The sequence below is a fragment of the Cataglyphis hispanica genome, chromosome 20, assembly GCF_021464435.1.
Source record: "Cataglyphis hispanica isolate Lineage 1 chromosome 20, ULB_Chis1_1.0, whole genome shotgun sequence".
NCBI lineage: Eukaryota > Metazoa > Arthropoda > Insecta > Hymenoptera > Formicidae > Cataglyphis > Cataglyphis hispanica.
In genome coordinates, this window is record NC_065973.1 from 1,446,179 (window position 1) to 1,468,747 (window position 22,569).

Below are 22,569 nucleotides of genomic sequence, written 5' to 3' on the forward strand. Positions count from 1 at the left end.
ATTTTTCATCTTTCTAACTAGAAAACAATATGCTTAGTAGATTATCTTTATGGGAATGCTAACTTATCATATGACGCAAAAATTTTCAAAGAAGAAAAAAGATAAGTGGATTTTTAACCGGCAAGAAGAAAATTTATACTTGGCTTAAAAAGAAAAATTATACTTACATTTAGTTTTCGTTCTTCTTCCATCCATATTTTTTGCAAACAGCAATATCAAAGTTACTTAAGAACGTTATATAAACTCATTAATATTATATGTGAGAAATAAAGTGGTTGAAATTAGACGGTAATTGTAGCTCAACGATAATTGGATTTCATTTCTCACTGCGCAATGATAGTAATAATTTTTAATCTTCGTAGAACAGTTTTATATAAGCGATCTCTTTCGGGGGCTTTTCTTTTTCGTATTTTAATTATAAAACTAATCAGGCGAATAAGCTTGGAACGAGGAAATGATAAAAATTATCAATCCTATAAATATTACGTTGTAAAGCATCGCTCGCTGCTTCTTTCACTTTTATTAAATAAGATCAAATCGCAATACAGTTTGTCGTCGCGATTGATAGATACAAAAGTAAATATTAATTGTGGATGTCGATGAGGCTAATCAATATTAAGATTAATGTCATAATTTACACTTGATCTAGTGGCTACTTTTATGATCATAGCTCGATGTTGAGCGACAATGCGCGAGCTTCTTTATCGGTTAATATCGAGTGCGAGACAAGATTTTGCGTTACTTCTTTTCCGTACGAGATTGAAGGGACGGATTTAAGACGGATAACGGGAGTCGGTGCAAGATTCTTTCGCATCGTCTGCGCACGCACACGTCCTACCGCCCTGGCCGTCCGGTAGACATAGCTGATCCTTGTTACACCTTCCATGATCATATTGGCACACGTTGGTTACTGTGCGAAAAAATAAATATTAAATCTTAAATATTAATTGAAATTTCAGACGATATATTAAATTCCCGGAATTTTTAGATATAATAAACATTCACAAGTTTTGTTAATTTTATTTTTGGCAAAATTTAACTAATAAAATTTATATCAAGAAATGTATTTATGGAGATGAAATTTACTTCTCGGGCATGACTCAGGAACGACGACAATGCCGTATAGTTTTCCGCTTCCACCTGGCGGGACAGATAACGGTGTGCGTCTTTCGCCATTAATTTTCATGCCGACTTCGATCTTGTTTCTGCAATATAAGTAAGATAATATATAAAAGCTTTTGAATTTTATATCGCTTCTCTAGATTTCCATAAATACTTTATTGCCTTACGTTTTCCAGTCAGTCCAATAGTAATAATTTTGAGATATTGCCAAGCCGAACGGATAAGAAAGTTCATTCGCGACGATGTTGACCTTCTTGCTATCTATTTCGATGCAACCTAAGAACAAGAGATTATTGTCAGATTATTTATCGTCATCGGATATTTTCTTGCTTAAGATTAATAAAGATAGTATTTTGACGTGATTAAAATCTATATTTACTTATCGTAAACGTCCCAGCATCAGCCCAACAGAGCTCATCTGTCGACCAATCAATACTTAATGAATTTGGCAGCTTAACGTAATCACCCTGAAGGAAGATTGCTCGGTCTGTACCATCTTCGTTAGCCCACTCCAATTTTGGAGAAGCGCGATTCCAGTCAGACCAAAATATTTTCCTGAAAATGAAAATATTCTTTGTGAAAATTTAAATAACAATTTACAAAATTACATCAATAATCTTACAATTCAATGATTGAAATATAAATATTTTAATATTACGAATTTAAAATTATTTTATCGCATCTTGCTATTCTTATTAATGAAAATTAATTTGAAAATGTTTAAGAAAAACTGTCTGTAGACACAAAAGAAAATTGATGTTTCCTAATATGCAGCAAAAAATAATTTACGATTAGAAACTCGAAGAAATTTCATCGATGTTATCATGCAAATAATGTATGCAAGAATGATTGCAGTAAGATCGGAGAGGATTTTGAAGTACGCGGAACTGAAAAGTTTTGCAAATAGATTTTCTCCGCGCTTTTATATATTCTTACCCCCGATATGGATGAACAGCTATTCCCCTTGGATTGACCAGTCCATCGGAAACGAGGACTTTGCGTTTCTTTGTTACTAGGCTGGCAACTTCGACGGTCGTCTTGCCTGAATCGGTCCAGAAGATGTTTCTTGAGACCCAATCGACCGACAATCCCTCGGGACTGCTAACTTTCGGAATAAATGTTTGTGCCATCGATCCGTTGTAAGATAGTTCGATTATTCTGTTACCTGCGGGATAGATGGATTGCGATTTTATTCATTGCCAAAATATCTTGTTCTTATATCATTTTACTTTTTTAGCACGACGATAATTAAGAAATATATTAATTATTAATAATAAAAAATCAATTTGTCGCATTTATTATAAGAATATAGTAAAACTTTAGATTTTTATTAAAAATAAAAGTAGTATTATTTTATGAAATAATGATGAAAAGCTAGACTGATTTTTAATGCATGTTATTGACAAACTTGGAGCAAATCGACTTTTCAATATAAACGAGCAATTATACCAGTAATATCACTGGAGTAAGCTTTGCCGTCGAGGCAATCGATATCTAGGGCGATCGCCATCTGCGTGTAAACTATGTAGATGGGATTTCCTGGATTCTGTTGCGTAGGCACGAATGGTATCCGATGCGTGGCCATTCCTTGGTTTACCAGCAAAAAATTAGAGTCGTGCCTCGGCCGGCGCTTACAGTTTACGCCGTCGCCGATGTAATCCTCGTTGCAAACGCAAGCAAATTGATTTTCACCGGCCGACACGCACGTTGCGTCCGGAGAGCAGAGACTCGGATCACGTCTGCACGATGTGTGTGGAAGGCACGTGAAACCGTCACCGTAGTAACCCTAAAAGCGGCAAGCTTACATTATAAAGAACCATGACAAGAGAGACGGCATAGTATTGCCGAAAACCTTGCTTTGTGATCATATAAAATTTTCAAGTATAAGTATTTATCCAATTATTCATAAATTTATTTTGTTTTTTCTCTCTCTTGAGCAGATAACCGTACGTCAGATTTTGCTAATTTTTAATTACTAATATTTAAAATTGACTCGATAAACCATAGTGTATAGACTACATATTCAGGTAATATTCGACATAATGTAGTAACGTACGAGTGTATGCACGTACACGTGTGATGATAACAAGTTTGATTATCTTATATAATGCGACATGTGATACGCATCTGTACGCACCGGTTGACAAATGCAGGCGAAATTCGCGGATGTTTGATTGTATCCACATACTGCGTTTCGGCCGCAGTTATTCAAAACGTTACAGCCGATATGATCCTCCACGCATTGGCGCATACCGTCGCCGTGATAGCCGTTTATGCAGACGCATTTGTAGCCACCGTCGCCGGACGACACGCACTGCGCGTTAACGTGGCATTGAGAAGGATTCGTCGAGCAATCTGATAGCACACATCGATCGTCCACTAAGCTGAATCCGAGGTTGCAGGTACATTCGTAGCGCGAGCTGACGGGATGGTAGGTGCATCGTTCATTCTCTTCGCACTCGGAATTGTCGTTGCACTCGTCTAAAACGCAAGGAAGTTACCAGAGAAAATGTCAGTTTGGCGCATTTCTCGATTCGTATTATGCAGCTTACAGCGCGATATAAAAGACAACGTGTGAGAAAGATCTTGATATTGTCTGAAATAATTACTAGTCGAACTGAGAGTTCAAAGCTCATGAGAGTATGCGGTTTTTCAATTTACATGATAATGCGGAATGTAAAGGAGGCGATATGCGTGCCAGTGGTAATCGCCGAAAGAGAAAAAGAGAGAAAAAAATCGCATTGACATTCCGAAGCGCGTCGTGCGCGAAACGAGAGAAACAAAAATTAAAAAAAAAAAAAATTATAAGGATAATGAAAGCACCGATAGGACTGCATGTTGTTCCATCGCCTTCATATCCTGGATTGCACACGCACTTTGCTAGCGGTTCCTCGTGCTGGCAAGACGCATTGGGGTCGCAGATGTCCACTTCCAAGCAGGATATCTCTGCGCGAAGAAGAAGAAAAGATCGTACCGTTTTATTATTATTAACGTACCTTCGCATTCCTTTTATGATTTAGATTTTTTCCTCGGGAAAAATGTAATTATTGAATGCAAGAGCATCGGGGAAAGCGCATTATAGTTTCGAGAAATAATATATTAATTTTGAATTTTATGAATAATTTATAAACTGAAAGGAAAGTATTGCGATTTAGATTTCTTTATTTTTTTATTTGTGAAAGTATTTTACGAGTGTATACGTAATAATAATTTTTAAAAAACTATATATATATATATATATATTATATAGCATATAATATATATCAGAGTATTTAAAGTGCGCTTTCTAACACAATATTTAGTTGTCATTTATTGATTAACTTGCTAAATGCAGATGCAAGATGCATTTTACACGTACCTGTCTTGGTGCATTCCATACCGTCGCCCTCGTATCCCGGATTGCAGCGGCACTCGTAGTCGCGGGTGGTCGTCACGTAGATGCATTGCGCGTAGGGATGACACCTGTTCACCACGTTGCAAGATACTGGGACACAAGCGTGTGCGCGATTATGATACATTGCATGGCAAGCGGCGACGATAGCTGGCTATCCCGATAGCGAGACCGAAAAATTTAATGGAAGTGGCAAGATTTCGCGATGTTGTGAACACGTCTTCGATCGAAACGTAAAGAGTTACGAGTTAATTATTGAATAATTTTTCTGCTAGTCGTTTGCAAAATGTCTCGATATCTCTGAATTCGTCGACAGATATATCAGCTATTCGGGACATGCTATTTCTATTTCGTATCTTTGCGAAGAATTGATTTCGTGATCGCAGCATTACGTGAGACGAAAGTTTCGAGAGAAAATATCGTTCAAAGAATATTAGATTCGATGCATTAGTTTTCATCGCAATCATCAGAATGTCAAAACCTATTTTGATATGTAGCTTGAAGCGTCTCAGATAAATACCAAAAACATTTTCTGAACGAAATAAGCATTTGTCTGGAAATCACATAACTTATTTCGTATTTTATGTTCGTATGTAATATGAATATTTCAACATGAAATATATTACTGTATTACTCACAATATGAATATTTAAAAAAATGTTTAATGAAACAAGTTTATTAAAATTATATGCAGAATATTTTAGTCACGTTTGAATACTTTGATTTTAGTTCCTTTTTAAGGGAATTGCTTGCGTTGCAGACATCTTTCCTAATTTTCCGAGATAATCTTCCGTCGTACTATTCACTAAGATGTTGCGCGTCGCAAGTTTCTGAAAGTGAGTTTAAGGACTTGGAAGATAACAAAACTTCGAGTACACTTATTTGTCGACGAAGTTTTTTTCTCGCTCGCCCTTTTTCGCTTTTCGAAACACTTGGGATGTGAGTTCGCAAATTTTCACGCGATTCACATCAAGCTTCGTAAAACGAGAATGTTGTTAACACATGTCATTATATTATTTGCAATTTCGTTTATGTTATAAAAACGTTATTTTAATTCTCGCACAATTTGCGAGCTCGCAAGCGTTTTGTTTAATTAGTGAGATGAGATATATATATCGCACAATATAATGGAATTAAAAAAGTAGCGCGGAAATAAAAGCAGCATGCGTCATCGCCGCAAGCTCGTTAAAAAGAACGGTATGCGGAGGCGAGCTTAACACTCATTAATGAATATAAATAGCTTAAAACCAAGCAGTGAATGCGTCGTACGGTTAGATCCTGATGGACCCATCGTGTCGTGGTGGTATCCTGGCAGCGAAACGCAAATTCGTTCCAAATGGACGTAATCGTATCCCATGGGACATATGCAGACGTCGTCGAAGCATTCCGGGAGCGGATGTGCCGATACTAAAACGCATTATGCATCGACGAACGATGTTCGTTGCATTAACGATCACGTAACATCACTCGTTATTAAATATTGATCATCGTCGTATCGCGGGGAAAATTCAATTTATTCATGTTAATTTATTCACATGCAATTATTTGTCGTGTTGTTGATTAAATTGTTTTAATTCTTAGCTGCATTTTAATTTTTATGTATAATTGAACGATCCTCGGAGAAATTTGAATGTGATGCTTCCGTCGACAAACATTGTCACAATTTGAATTTATAATAATATGGAACTATTAACATCTATAGCTACTAGGCGTAGCTATATTTTAGTGTAATTGAATAAAACAAAATGTAATATTTTATAATGTATTTATTCTGTTCTATTCTTACGTTTTTCCGAGGATCTTCAATTTTTTGATACAATCACATATTTCAATAGAAAGAATTACTTAATTATTATTGTATTAATTATTATTGTATAATTAATTATTATTGCAATCAAATAATTATCGATACGTAGAATTCCTCCATGCGAAGCATGCTATGATGCATATGTGCAATAGCATACTATGATGCATATTCGAATAACGGAGAGAAATTGCATCGATCTAATCCGTGCTAAAAACTTTCACGTTTCACAAATACCGCCATATGATAAACCGATTATGGGATTATTTTTCGTGCAACTTACAGTCTCGATAATCAACTGTCGTGGATTCTCCCTCTTGCCTTACGCAGGCATGGTTGCGGAATTCCCAGCCGCTTGGACACCAACACATTTCCATCAGACACTGCGGTTGCGGCGGTTCGTCTGTTGTGGTGGTGGTGATATCGGACTCGGAATAACACGTGTATCCATCGCCTGTAAATAATCGCATATGTAAATAAAAGGCAGAAAATACTTCACATTTATTGCATTGTGGTCATGCATGTTTAAAGCATCACTTGTCGTTTCATCGTGCGACAAATATTCAATTATAATTTGCAATTTTAATTTAATTACTTTATTTTTTTAATTATCTTAAAATTTATATTAAAATTGAAATATTTGATAGCGGACGTTATGAATAAAGAATTATATAAGAGGTGTACTATAATTGAAATTATGAGGAACAAAAAATATTAAAGATGAACGTCTCTTATGAACTGTCAAATGATGTGCCTAGATAAATTTTTGCGCTAAAATATTATTTTCCAATATGATAATGATTTGAGTATTTATATGAATTTGTATTGATTTGTGTATATATTTTACAGGATATTTTCTCTATACTGTCAAAATTTTTTTTTTTAAATTATTAACAGTAGGCAAAGATTTTTTCTTGAGCTCTCCACTCACCGACGTAGCCGGGCATACACACGCAAACGTACTTCTTCCTATTTCCGTCAAAACTGCAAAGGCCATAAGACGAACAGTTATCCTCCTCGTTACAGGGTACTGTAAAAGTAGTTTTTCAATAATAATACGATAATCAGCAGCATTCTTTTGCCACTCTATTTTATCTGGAAAACATTTTACCATGCTGAGCGGGATAACAGCCTTGATCTGTTTCTTCGAAACCAGGCATACAAATACACGTAGGTGTACCTCTGATCATTGCACATTGTTCATAATCTCCGCAGCGAATATCCTCGCAAGACGGCAATCCTGCATTATGGATAAATAAATTTTTCGAATATAAAATTAGATACTATTGAGCGCTCACTAAATAGCTGTAAACTAAGAGATATGAATATCATTTTAGTATAATATTTTATATACGAATATTTTATTTTCAAAATATATTTCTAAATATCTTCAAAATTGGAATTAATTTAAAAATAGGATTTAACCGAGAGTATTGTTAGATGTTAACATTATTTTCGTCGCTATCAGCAGTAAGAACTTGATCGACATTGAAATGTTATCAGAGTATGATAATTGTGATTTTAAGATATAATAATTTATTATGAAACAAATGCAGTTACTTTCACAAATTCGACCGTCTCCAGTAAAACCAGCTCTGCATTGACACGTATAGCTGCCTTCTTGATTAATGCATTGAGCATCCAGAGAACACATGTGATTACCGGCCGTGCATTCGTTCACGTCTACGCAAATCGCACTGCCATCCTCTTCGTATAGATACTGATACCTTCGATATAATAAATGCAGTATCATTGATATTTAATTAAAAAATCAAAATAAAATCAATATACATTGACACTAAAATTGAGATATATTTTTATTTACGATATATCAAATATATTCTAAAACAAACTTTTTTTTGAATATTTACGATATTAAGATTTTTTTTACGAATTAATCTTATAAAAAAAATCAATACTCACCCTGCATTGCACACACATTTGAAACTATCCCCATCGACCACGCAGGAGCTGTGATCACCGCAAGTCTGTCGTCCTTGAATACACGGATCTTCCTCCTCAAGAGGCGTTACCTTAGTATTAACGGCAAATCGTATGATACCCTCGGTGGCCTCGTAAGTAGTGATGCCTCTGAAAAACTTTAATCTAGTCGTGTCATCTTCGGGATCGAAGATACCATACGGACATTCCTGATAGCTAATTGTTTCATCCAACGTGAAGGTGATTTCCTGCTCGTCTCCGCCACCACGTAGTAGTTTGCAAGTACGCTCGCTTTGGGTACGGATCAGCCCCGGTTGGGCGCGAGTGTAGAGCTCGTCGTAATCACCATAGTCCACTTTCGTGTCCCTTTCGAGATGCGGTACCGTACCTTCGATGTTCGCTTCCATCTTTAGTTGACCGAACACGTCCAATCCGAGATAATTGCTGCGTATTGTCACTTGGTCGCCGGTTGATGGGAAAACCAGGTCCGCCGTGTGATTAAATAAACCACCTGTGCGTGAAATACACTCGTATAAATATTTTTGTTCGTAAACGCTACCGCGTTTGACAATCTTGTAAATTTTATGAGTCTGAGAAATTAATACAATGCAATACCGAAATGTTCGTAATCGTGGTTGTTATAGATTCAATTTTTTTTTTTTCTTTAGAAAAATTTTGTGTGACATTGCTTTTTTCAATATTGTTAATATATGTAATATAAAAGATTACTTCATTAATTATTAATTTATTTTAAAAATATATACAACATACGCTCCTTTCTTTTTCTCTGCTTCTCTCTATTTATCTTTCTCTGAATAAATAAAAAGATCAAAATGTGTTATATTCGATCAAAATTGATTTTTGAAGATTTTGTAATATAAAATTACTTGCCTGTAAGTTCATATCCGTTTTCAGTATCACTAACCGGTTTCGCGAACAGCCAACCGATCACGCTGCCCAAATTGCCTAGAAGTTGAAAACTAGCGCCGATTTCTTGGGGCACTCTCGATAAAGCGGTATATGTTCGTCCATCTTTGGTTTGTACGTAGCACTGAAGATCTCTTGACGGGATTTCCACGCCGTTGAGCGTACCAGATATTCGGCCAATAACACGAAGAGGCACGTCTAAAAATTTTATTTTTCAGTAAAAATGTCATATTTTTAAATCTTTACTATATTAATTTTCTATCATTAACGAATTTTATGATTATTGTTGATTAATCGTTTTTTTTTTTTTATGTGTATAAGATATTTATTTTTCTGAAATATTATACACAAGATTATCTATTTATATTCTTATACATTATTAAATCAATGAGAAAATAGCATTTGAAAAAATATAATACCGGTTTTCTTAAAAAAGCATTTCGTATCTTTTAAAAAGCATCGTATTTTTTTTATGCAATTATCGGCAGGGATACTTCAACGCGCTCAATCGCGACGCGATCATCAAAGAATCTCGCGGGTCATTTCCAGGTATATTGCTGCCTTTACGATGTTACCGTGGAAGTCGTAAAAATCAGTCTCGTAAACTATGAATAGATCAGAGAGCGCACTCGAGCAAACGCAGCTACTTACTGCGATGCATCTATTTGTCCTACCCGAGACGACTTCTGCGTATCTTTGTTCGCGTTAGACGGAGCGTTGTCGGGAGTTCAGAGGGGAATGTTGAAAGATTTCTTCTTTATCTCTGTTTCGAGAATACTTCAAAGGCCGCGTTTGCATGCCATTAGCTCGAACTTATCTCGCAACGCGAGTTTTTGACAATTGCCGTTGATAAATAACTTACCGTTTGGCTGGCAGGATTTTCCGTTGCCGAAATAGCCTTGCTTGCAGCTGCAGCAGAATCCGATCTCGTAATCGATGCAGGTCGCTTTGCTATGACAAGTAGTAGCGCCGGTCCTGCAGCTGGCCGCTTGATGCATAGTCATAGTGTCTAAAAAGTGTATATTAGTTATAATTAAAGTCATGAGATGCAAGAATAATATCTAATTTACGCAATTTACACAAGCCAAAATATATCCGTGAGATAGAAATGTTAAATATAAAATCATCTTCAGTGTCGTTGTATAAACGCATATAATGTTACGAATAATTTTTTTATGAATAAGAGAATTGTATATTTTTAAAATATTTTTTTTTTTTATATATCATATGATTTGAACTTTTTCGTATTACCTTCGATATTATCGGGAATCTTTATATTTTCGCCCTCGTCGATGGGACCGACTTGAAACAGCCACTGACCAGGCCTATTTACATTCGACCACCTGAAAACAATTACAAAGACCCATGAATACGTCGTATGTGAATATAACCGGCGCCTTTACTCTCCCCATTACTCACTTGTCGACATTCTGAATTTGGTCGGTGCCCGAGCCCCTCAGGGTATACATTTTGCCCTCGCTCATGAATCCTGCCTGCGCCTTGGCATCCGGGAGTCCGCTGGGATGCGATTCACCCTGAATCCACTGTATACCATTTTCCGGGTATAGCAGTTCAACAAAGGAATGCGAACCATTGGATGATATAGCGACTTGATAAGTATTCACCTGAAAGGCGAGACTCGATGAATGCTCACATTCTTAGGAAAGCTTATTACATGTTTATTAATTTTTTATTTTCTTTGTATTAGTGAAAAGAAGTTTAATATTAAATACAACAAAGAGAGAATACTGTCAAAATTTTTTCAAAATTTTTCCAAACAATTTACCTTATCGTTGCGCTCGTTGTAATAACCAACGTCCACCCAGGTGGTCAAAAACACATGCGTAGGTACGAAGTCGACGGCGTCCTTGAAAGCGCTTCGAACCAATCCTCCGGCTCTAGCGAGAATCTCGAGAGAATCGGTTTCGCTATAATAAACCGTTCCCGAACCTCTTGTGTCGACATGTGTGTAGAGAGGCGCGATTACTGGATCGTCAAGAGGGAACGCGATGTTGAAGAATCTTTGCATTGCCCTCGCGAATGAAAGAACGCCATTTCCATTTACCTGAAACCGATTTTCCAGCCTTGACGTTCATTAATCGAAACGATCTATGACTATGTCCAGCTTCAATTTCACGTTTAACAAGAATTTGAAAATATTGGAAAATTAGATCATTTACAGAGAGAAATGATAGAGGGAATTTGTAGAAAGAGAAAATGCGAAGAGAGAGAGAGAAGTTTCCAAAGGTTTCATTTATTTACACGTGATAAGAGAGTAATTAAATACTCAGATTTTATTTATACTGTAAACATTGAGATGAAAAATTAATATTTAAAACTTGTTACAGTCTAACAGATATTTACGGCATTACACTTAATTAAATTAATTTTTCTTTCAATGTAGTTACAGTTTTTATTAATTAAACAATGTTACAGTATTTTCCTCTTTAAAGCAACGCTCGAAAAATATGCACGGTTTGTCGCGTTTTCTACGAATTTCTGCGAATTTCTCGGTCGCAGAGTGCATTGATCTAGTCGCAGCGGGATTCACATTATTTACGTTAATTTCGATGCCAAGAGTCGCACTCGTGTACACAGCCGGTACGCAGTGTCAGTAAATCAGATGCCGTCTAGTGATGCGCGCATGGTAGAAGGTTGGTCGGCGCCAGCGGGTCAGCAGGTAAATCGTTGGCACGAGCTGTCAGCGAGAAATCCGACAATGACATAATTAGGAGAGGAGGGTGAGGCCCGCACTCTGCGTTGATTTGACTGCGAATCGCGATATACATGATGATGTTAATGAGCGAGCGCCTATCATCAAAAAGTCATTCACCCAACAACGCGCGATTGTTGAGAAGACGATATGTTTGCGGAAGCTTGCGAAAGAATCATGATGATCTCGTTGAGATTGCGATCTTCGCAAGGAAACCATCGGTGAAAGTGACAAGATGTATTTGCAGGATATTAATGACTTTTTTTAGAAATTTTGTGAAAACAAAAAAAAATTATAATATGTAATAATTGCATTATCCGAGAACATTGCAATATTATTGTTAATTTTTCTCTTTAAATAAAACACAAAAGATATATATAATTATACATAAATAAAGGAACATTTGAGGAGCATACATACATACATATGTAATATTTTAGAGATTAAAAAAAATATAAATTATATCTTTGTGATATAAAAGATATTTAAATGTAAATTATATTTCTATTGTCTATGAATCTATTAATTTGCATTATTCCTCTATATTGCAAAACTTTTTTTAAACTCCAAAAAATTGATCCCCTTAAGAAGCGAAAAGTAAAAAAATAAAACCAATTATTCTTCATTATTCTTCATTATCCATTTCAAAGCGGAAAAAAACAGTCAAACAAACGCGGTCACGTTATCCTCACTGGGGCCGCTGACTTATTTCGTCAATTGGCTAAAACGAAGTGCGCCAAACGTGCCTCTCTTACTTCATATTCGACACGATGCACTCTTTGTGCAGTGTCAAGCCGCAGCTGTTTCTCCGTAAGAAGCGGCTTGTCATTAAGGAAACAAAATTAAAACTCTCCGAAAGAGCGGTGCAACCGTCCTAAATATTGCGCTGAGAAGAAATGATTAGTGTGGTTCTCACCCTATTCACTTTTACCGTTTCAATATTAATTAATCTTTGAGTTAAGAAAGTGAATTTGAATTGATATTGTTTTGCTGTATAGTTTATTTTATTTTTAACGAAAGTTTAAAACATTTGTGAGATTTTATTATATATATATATCAATTTTTAATTTATTAAAAAGAAATGATTAAAGAATAATAAATTTATAAATAATGGAATTTCTTTATAAGTTTTTTTAAAACAGTGTTTGTGAAACGCGAAGAAATTTTCATTCGCTTAATATCTCTTACGAATTTTTGTATCTGTCCGGTCTTACATCTGTATGGTTTCGTGTTTCATTCTCACGTTCTGATTCATGAACGTTAATTTTTATGCGCCACTCAAAGTCCAAGTTAGAATGTCCGTTTGCTCAAATGACCCATATTGTTTTCACGTGAGGTTAATATCACGGGCGCCGCATCGAATTTAATGTTCTCTCAAGTCGCGCGCACCGTTAACAAGTGACCCGATTCAAGTGAATTGACACGAATTAGGGCGACAAAGTAATAAACCCTATTGCAGCATTATTCTGCCATTAGACTTGTTTTATAATTTTACATATAGTTTTATAATCAAATAGTTATTTATTATTTCGTTATTTAAAGATATGAATTAGATTTTTCGATTGTATTTTACTGTAACATTATCTTTATAATACAATTTTTTTGTATTAAAGCAAATTCTATTTGTTATATTAAACAATTTTTTTTTACAAATACGTTGCATATTAAATTTATTACTATTAAAAATATTTGAGAGAATATATTGAATAAATTGGATTTTATTTGTTCATGCAAAAAAATTTAATATTAGATTGTGATATGCATCAATTAATTCATATATTCATTAATTATATCAATATCATTTTAATTATATTTAGAGAGGAAAGCAAATATTATTTTTATATGTAACGAATTTATTAGATAGTCTCTTAATTTTTTTTTTATAATTATCAGAATATTATTCGCGCGTTTCCGCATATTAAATACAATTGCAATTAGCAAAAAAACAGAAGTCTTTCAATTTTCAATATCCAATCAATATTATTCATTCCGTTATATATATATATATATATATATATATATATATATATATATATGCGAGTTTATGGACTGATAATCAGTATCGGTCATCGAGGCGTCCAATAATCGATGCCTGGAGATGTCAAACCAGTATTGATAGTCTCATCCAAGCCTGTCTATATGATCGGACATTTTGACATTCGCGTAAGTCAGCTAGTGGGAAAGTTCGGTCCGCTATCACTGCCGAGGCTATCTCCGAGGTCGTAGGTCAGAGCCGAGCCGATGACACACACGCACACATATGTGGGGAATAGCGGGAGAAAACGGTGGAAATAGATAATATGGCCTGTGGAAGTAACAGAAGGAATCTGTGCTGGCTGCCATCTCTCTTCCTGATACCGTCGATAACGTTCTAGTGTTTCAACAGAAATAATTTGAGATCGGCTCTCACATCGACGAATATTTCAATATCGAATGCGGAACTTTTTATACTGACAAAATCACTTGATTCTTTTTTTCTCTCTATCGGGAATCATCTTGTAATTGATATGTATTGTACGTATATGTATTTCTTGCTATATATGTATATCATTGAGATAAAATATAGACAAAATTTAATTAAAGTTGCAAATTAATAATTACAATCATTTTATAATGTATTCAAATTTAAATTCAAGTTTTTTAATTAATTTTACTTATCACTTTTTTAAAGTTACATTATTTTTCAATTTTTTATGAATGTTTGAGAATTTAAAAAAATCATGTTACCAATTATGAAATAATATAGCATTAAGGCTATAAATTATATTATTTCAAAACGGGACAAAGATGTGATTTATATAATTAGAATGCGTTTATTTATAGATTTTCCAGCTTTATTAAAGAATATCGAATATTCTCGAATATTATCGAAAACAGCTGATTTATGTCACAGCATGTATTATCTGCGAGAAAAAATGCAGCATAATTTGTGATTTCTATTATATAATTTCTATTATATAATTTGTAAAGGAAAATATTTCCATTATCTGTCATTCGTTGAAACGAATATTCATGGTGCACCTCGATGATGCATAAGCGCTGTTGAAGCCTCGTTCGTATCTCGGGATGAATGCGTCGAATTCGTATGCTAATGGCGGGACTTCAGTGTTAGCCGCTAATCTTGGCGCAATCGTCGTAACATAGTAGCAGCTGCGAATCAACGATGACGGCGAGAGAGATGGTGCGACGTAGTGGTTTCGGTAACGTGCATGCCGCACGCGCTAACGCGATCGCGCAATCGGTCGCAATCATTTTGATGACTACGAATCGTCGACGATAAACGACGAAATGAAGATGATTGTTGTGTAGGCAGGTCCTCTAAGTAGAACGTCTTCGTTCGTGGATACGTCGCGATATACATCTGTGTCAATCGCGATTTGTCACTGACCTGGGTCCGCATAATAATGATAATGCACTAAGAGTCTACCGAGGAAGTGCTCTATTGGAATGTCGGAACTATCTTTCTTGAATCGCATGATGTACAAGTTTTTACAAATTTCTTTTTGTATAAATCCAGTACTTCAATTTTTATCTTGATTAATTTTTTATTAATGCTAACGACATAAATTATGAGAAATTATTAATTTTCTATTAATAAGTCTTTAAAAAACAAAAACTTGTTACGATCTTTTTTTTAGGGTAGATAACCATTATAAGAAGTTACGCGTACACATGGTTTGTTTTGCTGATAAATTATCTAAAAGTCTATTTTGAAATACGTATCCATGACAAACTTTTGTTATATATGAAGTAGTCGGAGGAAATAATTTATTTTAAAAGATTCTTTTTTATATATCTAAATTTATATATCTAAATTTATGTATGAGAAAAATATTTTGCAAAAAATAGTACAGTAAATCATTGATTATTATTTGATTAAATTACATTATTTTTGAATGATTTGTAAGACTGACTAAACTTTTATAAAATTTGTAAACTTGTACATAATTTCTTTTATATCGCACGAAACAAAATTCTCATCAATTAGTTCGCTGCTGTCTGCTTTTGCGTTTGCATGCGGAAGTCTCTGCGTGCTTGAATTACACTTGTCTAGTTTTACATGGCATGCTCGCTTTCCTCGACATTTCCAACAAATTGCACGCCTACAAAGATGTCTGTCTGCCTACTAAACATGCGCGCTAATGCTCGAGAGAAAGGCGAGCGAAAACTGAAATTACATTCGTAAAAAAACCAGTACAGTAGTTCTTTTACGAAACATTGAATTTAGCTAGTAGGATAATTACAAGGTTATGACAAGATATGTGATAATGAAATTGGCAGGAAGAAAACTTGGAGAAACGGAAGAAGCGATAATAAAATTAATTGATAACTTTGTGTCGAGTCTAATTGAACTTTGCTGGCGATGACGAAGCCGACAACATAGTCGATCCAGAAGAATCGCGAGCGGAATTTCGCAATTCCTCCCACTAATTCTTCACTAAATAATGTGGGAAAAAGCTAATTGTACACAGCGGTTGCGTCGCAGACTAGCTGTCGTATTACACTCTATCTTGATGCGATCATTTGATTAAGTATAGCAAGAGAAGTTTCTTTTATTGTATTTTTCGTACGAATTTGGACTATGAAGGTAAAGAGAATATTACAAAGTTATAAAATTTATTTTTAATGTGTTATTTTTACAAGAAGAATCAAATAATGTTAGTTTTATAAAACACATGAATATTTTTATAACGAAGTGTATGGCTCTCGTAAAGACGCAGGTGCAGGAAATGCATTAGTATGATTTTTCCTCTCGTGCAACTTAATTCATGTGAAAAGTTATCAAGATTAATGGCAGGTATTTACATATTCGTAATCTCACGTGGCTAAATGCGTCTCTTACGATCAATATAGCCAAGTGAATGTGCATTTGTTTGCAAAATAGTACAGTGATTATAATTTTTGCGTATTTTTTTATTTTTTTTATTTTTATTAGTGACATTAATAAAATGTATATATATATATATATATGTGTGTGTGTGTGTTTTGTACTTTTAAATATAATATGTGTTTTTGTATTCTTAAATATATATAGATTATTATAACATTCTTTTTTTAGATAACAATAAATAAATTGAGACAGCCATACAAAGTCATTTAAAATAAATATATGCACGTCAAGAACATATAATTTAAATATATATTAGATTCTAAAGTTAAAACTGTCCTTTTTCTGTCATATTTATGGCTCTCAACCTTTATTTCTACACTGAAAAAGGAAAAAATCATCGTGATCATCTTTTTCTTGGGCTCTATCTTTTGATATACGAAAAATGCATGTAATGCTATGCAGGGCGCTTATTGCGCGTGTGATTAATATAAAAAGATTACGATTATGGTACACGTATTGCTGCAATACCTGCAAAATCGAATCTCCCATTCTAGGCTCTTAATCCGCCTAGTCTCTCACAATTATCCGTCATTATACTTTACGCTCGTCCGGCTGACTAGCCGGCCGTGTTTCTGTGTGTGATTCGACTCGACGCGCGTCCCTAAGCGAGGCGCACGTACGCACGTCATCAATAATGCGACGATGATTTTGCGGACGCTTGAATTATTGACGGAACACGATGAATGGAACGGATCACGGTGGATCATGGCTCTAATGCCGTGCTTTGACAACGGCGACTGCGAAAGTCATACCCAATCCGAAAATGAATTTTGATATTGAATTTTAAAATCCTCCTATCTCATATAATCTTGCTTGAAATGGAATATTATAAAATGTAAAATAAAATGGAATATATGGAATACTATCACTAAATTGCTTTGCCAACATGTAATCCTGTCGTGATGAATTAAAAAAGACATACAGTTAATTCTTCATACATTTTAATAGCTGATATAATCCTATATTTTGATATTTGCTCATACAAATACAAACACAAATATATTTTTAAATATATCTCACGAAGACAGTAGATATTCTTTCAGCTATATGTATGTAGATTGATCATCGTTTATTAAAGATACTCCATGCTGTTAGCCAAGGTTGAATAGTCTCAATAGGAAAACTATTTTCCACTCGAGAAAATGTTGATAACATTAGTTCACTCTACGTGGAGGCGTAATGCATAAACGCTTCCATGCATGAGCTCATGCACCTTGATTCGCAATAAATTGCTTCGGGGAGATGAATCCTTCGCTTTAATTTGCGCGAGATTAGCGCATAATTAATGTTCATTCATGTCGCCGCCTTCGCAGTAGTACGATGATTCGCGGAAAAGTTAGATCACACGTGTCCTGCGGAACTTTTCTAATTCCTGTTACCGGTTTCTACGGTTGTGTAATCGTTTCGCTGTCTGTGTTTGCGCGATGAGTCAAGAGTGCGTATCAAGACTTAAATATCTTTCTCGTTAACAAGGAAACGGCCGGAATTGTCTCTCTGCCTTTTTGATGACCTTCGGATACGTCGTAGAATAGCTCAAAATAAGAGACATCCTAATGGATGTTTAAGCAAGCAGACAAATTCTAGAAGCTATTCCGTCATATTTGCCCATTTGAGTGAATATTTCGCAAAAATATAAATATATATGGTCATGAAATGCTTTTAACTATTTTTATAATTTCAACCACATTTTACTATGTAATGTACAAAGCTAGAAAAGCCGCCGCAATCATAAGAAATTTGGAATATAGTTTAAATAAAAAAATACATCCTTTTTATTTTTTTTTGTTTTAACACATTCAAAACTTTTTCAAATTGCGGTGAAGCTCTCTTGTGTTCCAACGCGCAGCTTTCGCCTGCCGCCGATCTTTAAGCGCACGAATACTACCGGAATCTTATCGCGTCTTCGCTCGTCTGGATGTGCGTTGCATCGTCTTCCGGTTCGCGCGCCGTTCTCGCTCGTTCATTCATACGAATTAACGGGCCCTCGTAAATTGTACGCGATGAGCGGCGCGGCGCGGCGCGGCGGCGCGTTCGTCGCAATTAGGCGCGATTGTGCCGCCTAGAGAGTCACTCTGGTTCGTCATCGCAAGAGCGCAATGAATTCGTGTCATGCGAGAAGATGTTGACCGGATTAGACCGCTAGTCGAATTGAGAGAATGATCAAACGCGCGCGCGGGACTCATTGTCTACCGCGCGACAAATTGATATTAACCGAGGAATTACGCCGGCTGTCACTGCCTAGTCGCTCGTCTCGCCGTCTCGGGACTTTTTCTAGACCGGATCGTAAATTAAAGTTCGTCACGTGGAGAAACTGCGTCAAGTTTTCTAATCTATGAGATGGCCACAAAAAAAATTCTAACTTTTTCTAGCCTCGTAAAGAGAGATAGGATAGGTAGATACTGTAGAGTGCGTAATATCATTTTTACTTCTCTTCTTAATGAATTTGGAGATGTCCGTAGAAAACTTTTTTCTTTTTGTAATTAGAGAGAAATAGAATTTTTAATATTCTTTTTATTAATAAATTTAATGAATTTAGATATATCTTTTTTTAATGTAAATTTGATATAATCATGAAATGTTAAAAAAAAAACATTAAAATAAACAAAATATATAAACAGGCGACTAAATTTCAGTTTTTATTTTATTCTTGCTTTAATTTAAAATGAAATGAACGCGATATGCTTAATTTTGTATTATAATAAATATTAAAAAATTGCAATAAATAATGATTTTTCATAAAATTTTTACTAACCAACTTTATTTTATGTTTCAGGAGCGAAACTTCTCGGAGAACCATGGCAGAAAGAAAAAAAATTAATACAAGAATAGAATAAAATGATTTACGTGTGACAAAGATTGTATTAATTATCACATTAACGTATTAAGTGATAAAAATATCTAGTTGTAAATAATAGTTGCAAAAATATTATTCACACATACACACACATAATACACAGATTTGCAACGAGTTATCAAGAATATTTGCGTTTTTCTCGAACGATGTTTTCCACTGACGATCAGTTTACACAAGCGTAAATACAAAAATAGCAGACTATCTAATAATAACTTCACTGCGCACCCACATATTTGCAAATATAAATAGCAGACTTTGTGTTAATAAGTTAATGAAATTTTTAATTTAATTTATATATTTGTTTATAAATAGGCATTATTATTATGATTTTAGTAACTTTCTGTTTCTTAAAAAATTTGTATCTGTAAGAGGCAGAATATCGATCTTAGATTATGATATCGTGCAACGTTAATTATTAAATTAAAAATTATGTTTATATCTTATAATTAAGATATGATAATAATTATGAAAAAAGACTTTTTCTTTTTATTTGTTTAAAAGACAAATTGTCGATTATGTACATTTTATGTACATCTTTCGATATATTTATATGCAATTAGTTCGTACGCTGATGATTAGTAGATTAAAATTAATTTATAACAGCATTAATTAAATTTGTATTTTTTTTTTACATTTCTCGCTATCCCGTATTAACGAATGAAGAACAAGATTTTTTTTCACATCAATAATATCAATAAAAATTTATAATAAATATAAAAATATATAATAAATATAATATCAACTTTATATTTTTTAAATTCGTAATATAAAAAAAATATTTTGCTATCTAAATATTTATTTTAATATGAACAAGCATTTGATCGAAAAATTGCATCTGAAACATTGAAGAAATTATAATATTTAAGAAAAAAATCGCTATCGGTACTCACGAATATGGAGTTGTAGATTTTATCGTAGAAAACGATGGGAGTTTTGAGGATTGCCTCCGCGGATATCAGCATCCGGTTCGGATCGCTCTCGAGGACCAAGGAACCCGGTGCCGCGTATTGATATAGATCGTTTTTGGACAGGGCAGCGGTGTAGGGCGCGATTAGGGCCAGCGCGAGGCCCAGCAGGACGCTCCAGCGTACTGCGCCGCGAGCCATTCTCTCGGACTGCCTTAACGCTACTGCTGTTCGACTTGGCCACGACGTCTCTTCTCTTGCCGCCCCCTAATCGTCTTTGCCCGCCGCTGCTCCTCGACCGGCCCGATCGTTCCGAATATATAAAACGTCACACTCACTTCCCGCGCTCGCTGATAATTTCGTGACATCGCTTTGATTCCGCCGCTAATAAACTAAACGTGCAATTGAATGCATCTCGAATGTAATTCTTTAACTTTTCTCTTTTTCTATCTGTAAATTATTGTATTGTATAATGATTATTTCACGTGGTGATGTCCTTTCGTTTGCAAATCTATCGGTGATTGGAGTAAATTGATGAATTTGACGAATTTCTTAATATTTTTTTATATGACGTCAAATATTATATTGGATTTATTTTTCATGTTAATTAAAAAAAAAAATTTGAGAAATTTAATTATACTGACGAGAGATGTTTATGTAATCTCATAGAGGCGAATACGGAAATCGCAGTCGTGTGACCACATACATTGTAATTTATTATTTAAAGTAAAAATTGCAAATTTTTTTGAGAGCAGCGTTTTATTTACGGATCTAATTCTTTAATAATCATTAGTACATCTTAAAATAATTCTTACATATACACAGAAATATTCATTATATTATTACGTTGTTATCCTCGTCCATCCTTTTGCCATGTTCATGCGTGTGAAAACGCACGATAAAAACATTATCATCATTTAAATTAACAATAGCGGTGCATTTATGCCATGTATTTTTTCCGCATGCGAAATTATAGTTAATGCAATTGCAACTTTGAACGATTTATTCAAATGTCGAGATTTACGTTATTACGTGATACATATTGTAATCAGTACGTGTGGATTTTAAGGATTTAATTGCGACCATAATCGTATTTTATCAGTGACTGAGATAATTGAGCTGCAAGGTTATGCATCCCGCGGCTAAATTGGCTGACATTGCTGACGCAATGATTTTCGAGCCATTACTTTGTATTCCGACTGCATCGCGTTCTGCATTTAAAATCGATAGATTTCATTTTTTAGATTTTTATTTTTTATTTTTTCATTTACAAAATATCTATATCTCTTACGTTATATTTTACATTATCATAATTTTGAGTTTTTAATGCATTTAACTCTAATTTAATGTTATATAAACATAATCGTGAGAAATAGTCATTTATTTATCGTACTCTTATCATTATAGAAAAAAACACGACGTTATTGCAACAACTAGTCAGCTTGTTATGCATCGGCTATTAAGGTAAATTGACATTTCAAAATTGCACCGATTTTTGTTGATAAGAAGCTCCACATTTTTTTCGTCTTCTATTATTACTCTCAGTCATCTGTCACGCAATTTCTCCGAGACGATGCGCGATTCATCTGGAACATTGTGGCCGTTTTCTACGCGAAATCGCGTGCAGTTCTGCGTTGTGAAACAAAGTATAAACGTCGACAGATAAACGGAGGTGGACCTACATTCGCATACGCTGCCTAGAATTGCGTCGTGGCCTAGAACATCCCAATAAATTGTCTCAGGAATTCGTCAGGGTCGCTCTTCTTCTTGCGCTCGTTTAGTGCATGACGGTATGTGAGACACTTATTTTGGAAGTGGCATAAGTCACTTTGAAAAATAATGAATTTGAGATTCATTCTATATTGCGTTATATCATCAGAAGGAATCTTTTCTTGCGTTTTTTTTTTTTTTTTCAATTGAAATAAAGGATAATTAAGAAAAGAAAAATAATTAATGGTTTACAAATATGACAACTGAAATTTAATAAGGATATCTGGAATAAAGACAATGATTCCGGGATG

At 34.6% G+C, this 22,569-nt stretch overlaps 1 protein-coding gene across 3 annotated transcripts; it reads right to left on the minus strand.

Moving 5' to 3' along the window:
- Positions 1 to 482: 482 nt before the first annotated feature.
- Positions 483 to 20,790, minus strand: LOC126856892 (nidogen). 3 transcript variants are annotated; one of them, XM_050605869.1, is made up of 21 exons: positions 20,534 to 20,790; positions 10,972 to 11,250; positions 10,605 to 10,810; positions 10,437 to 10,528; positions 10,048 to 10,194; positions 9,150 to 9,383; positions 8,241 to 8,769; positions 7,878 to 8,044; positions 7,429 to 7,557; positions 7,249 to 7,347; positions 6,601 to 6,771; positions 5,783 to 5,920; positions 4,481 to 4,606; positions 3,946 to 4,068; positions 3,260 to 3,603; positions 2,572 to 2,908; positions 2,059 to 2,287; positions 1,502 to 1,677; positions 1,290 to 1,398; positions 1,087 to 1,205; positions 483 to 910 (listed from the first exon to the last, which is right to left on the minus strand). In XM_050605869.1, exons 1-21 carry the CDS (start codon positions 20,747 to 20,749, stop codon positions 774 to 776), a joined length of 4,107 nt encoding a protein of 1,368 aa, XP_050461826.1. In that variant the 5' UTR covers positions 20,750 to 20,790; the 3' UTR covers positions 483 to 773. The 3 variants fall into 3 exon arrangements, with proteins under 3 accessions (XP_050461826.1, XP_050461827.1, XP_050461828.1); XM_050605870.1 differs by lacking the exon at positions 5,783 to 5,920 and having other exon boundaries at positions 20,534 to 20,789; XM_050605871.1 differs by lacking the exons at positions 3,946 to 4,068; positions 4,481 to 4,606; positions 5,783 to 5,920 and having other exon boundaries at positions 20,534 to 20,789.
- Between the last annotated feature and the right edge of the window lie 1,779 nt (positions 20,791 to 22,569).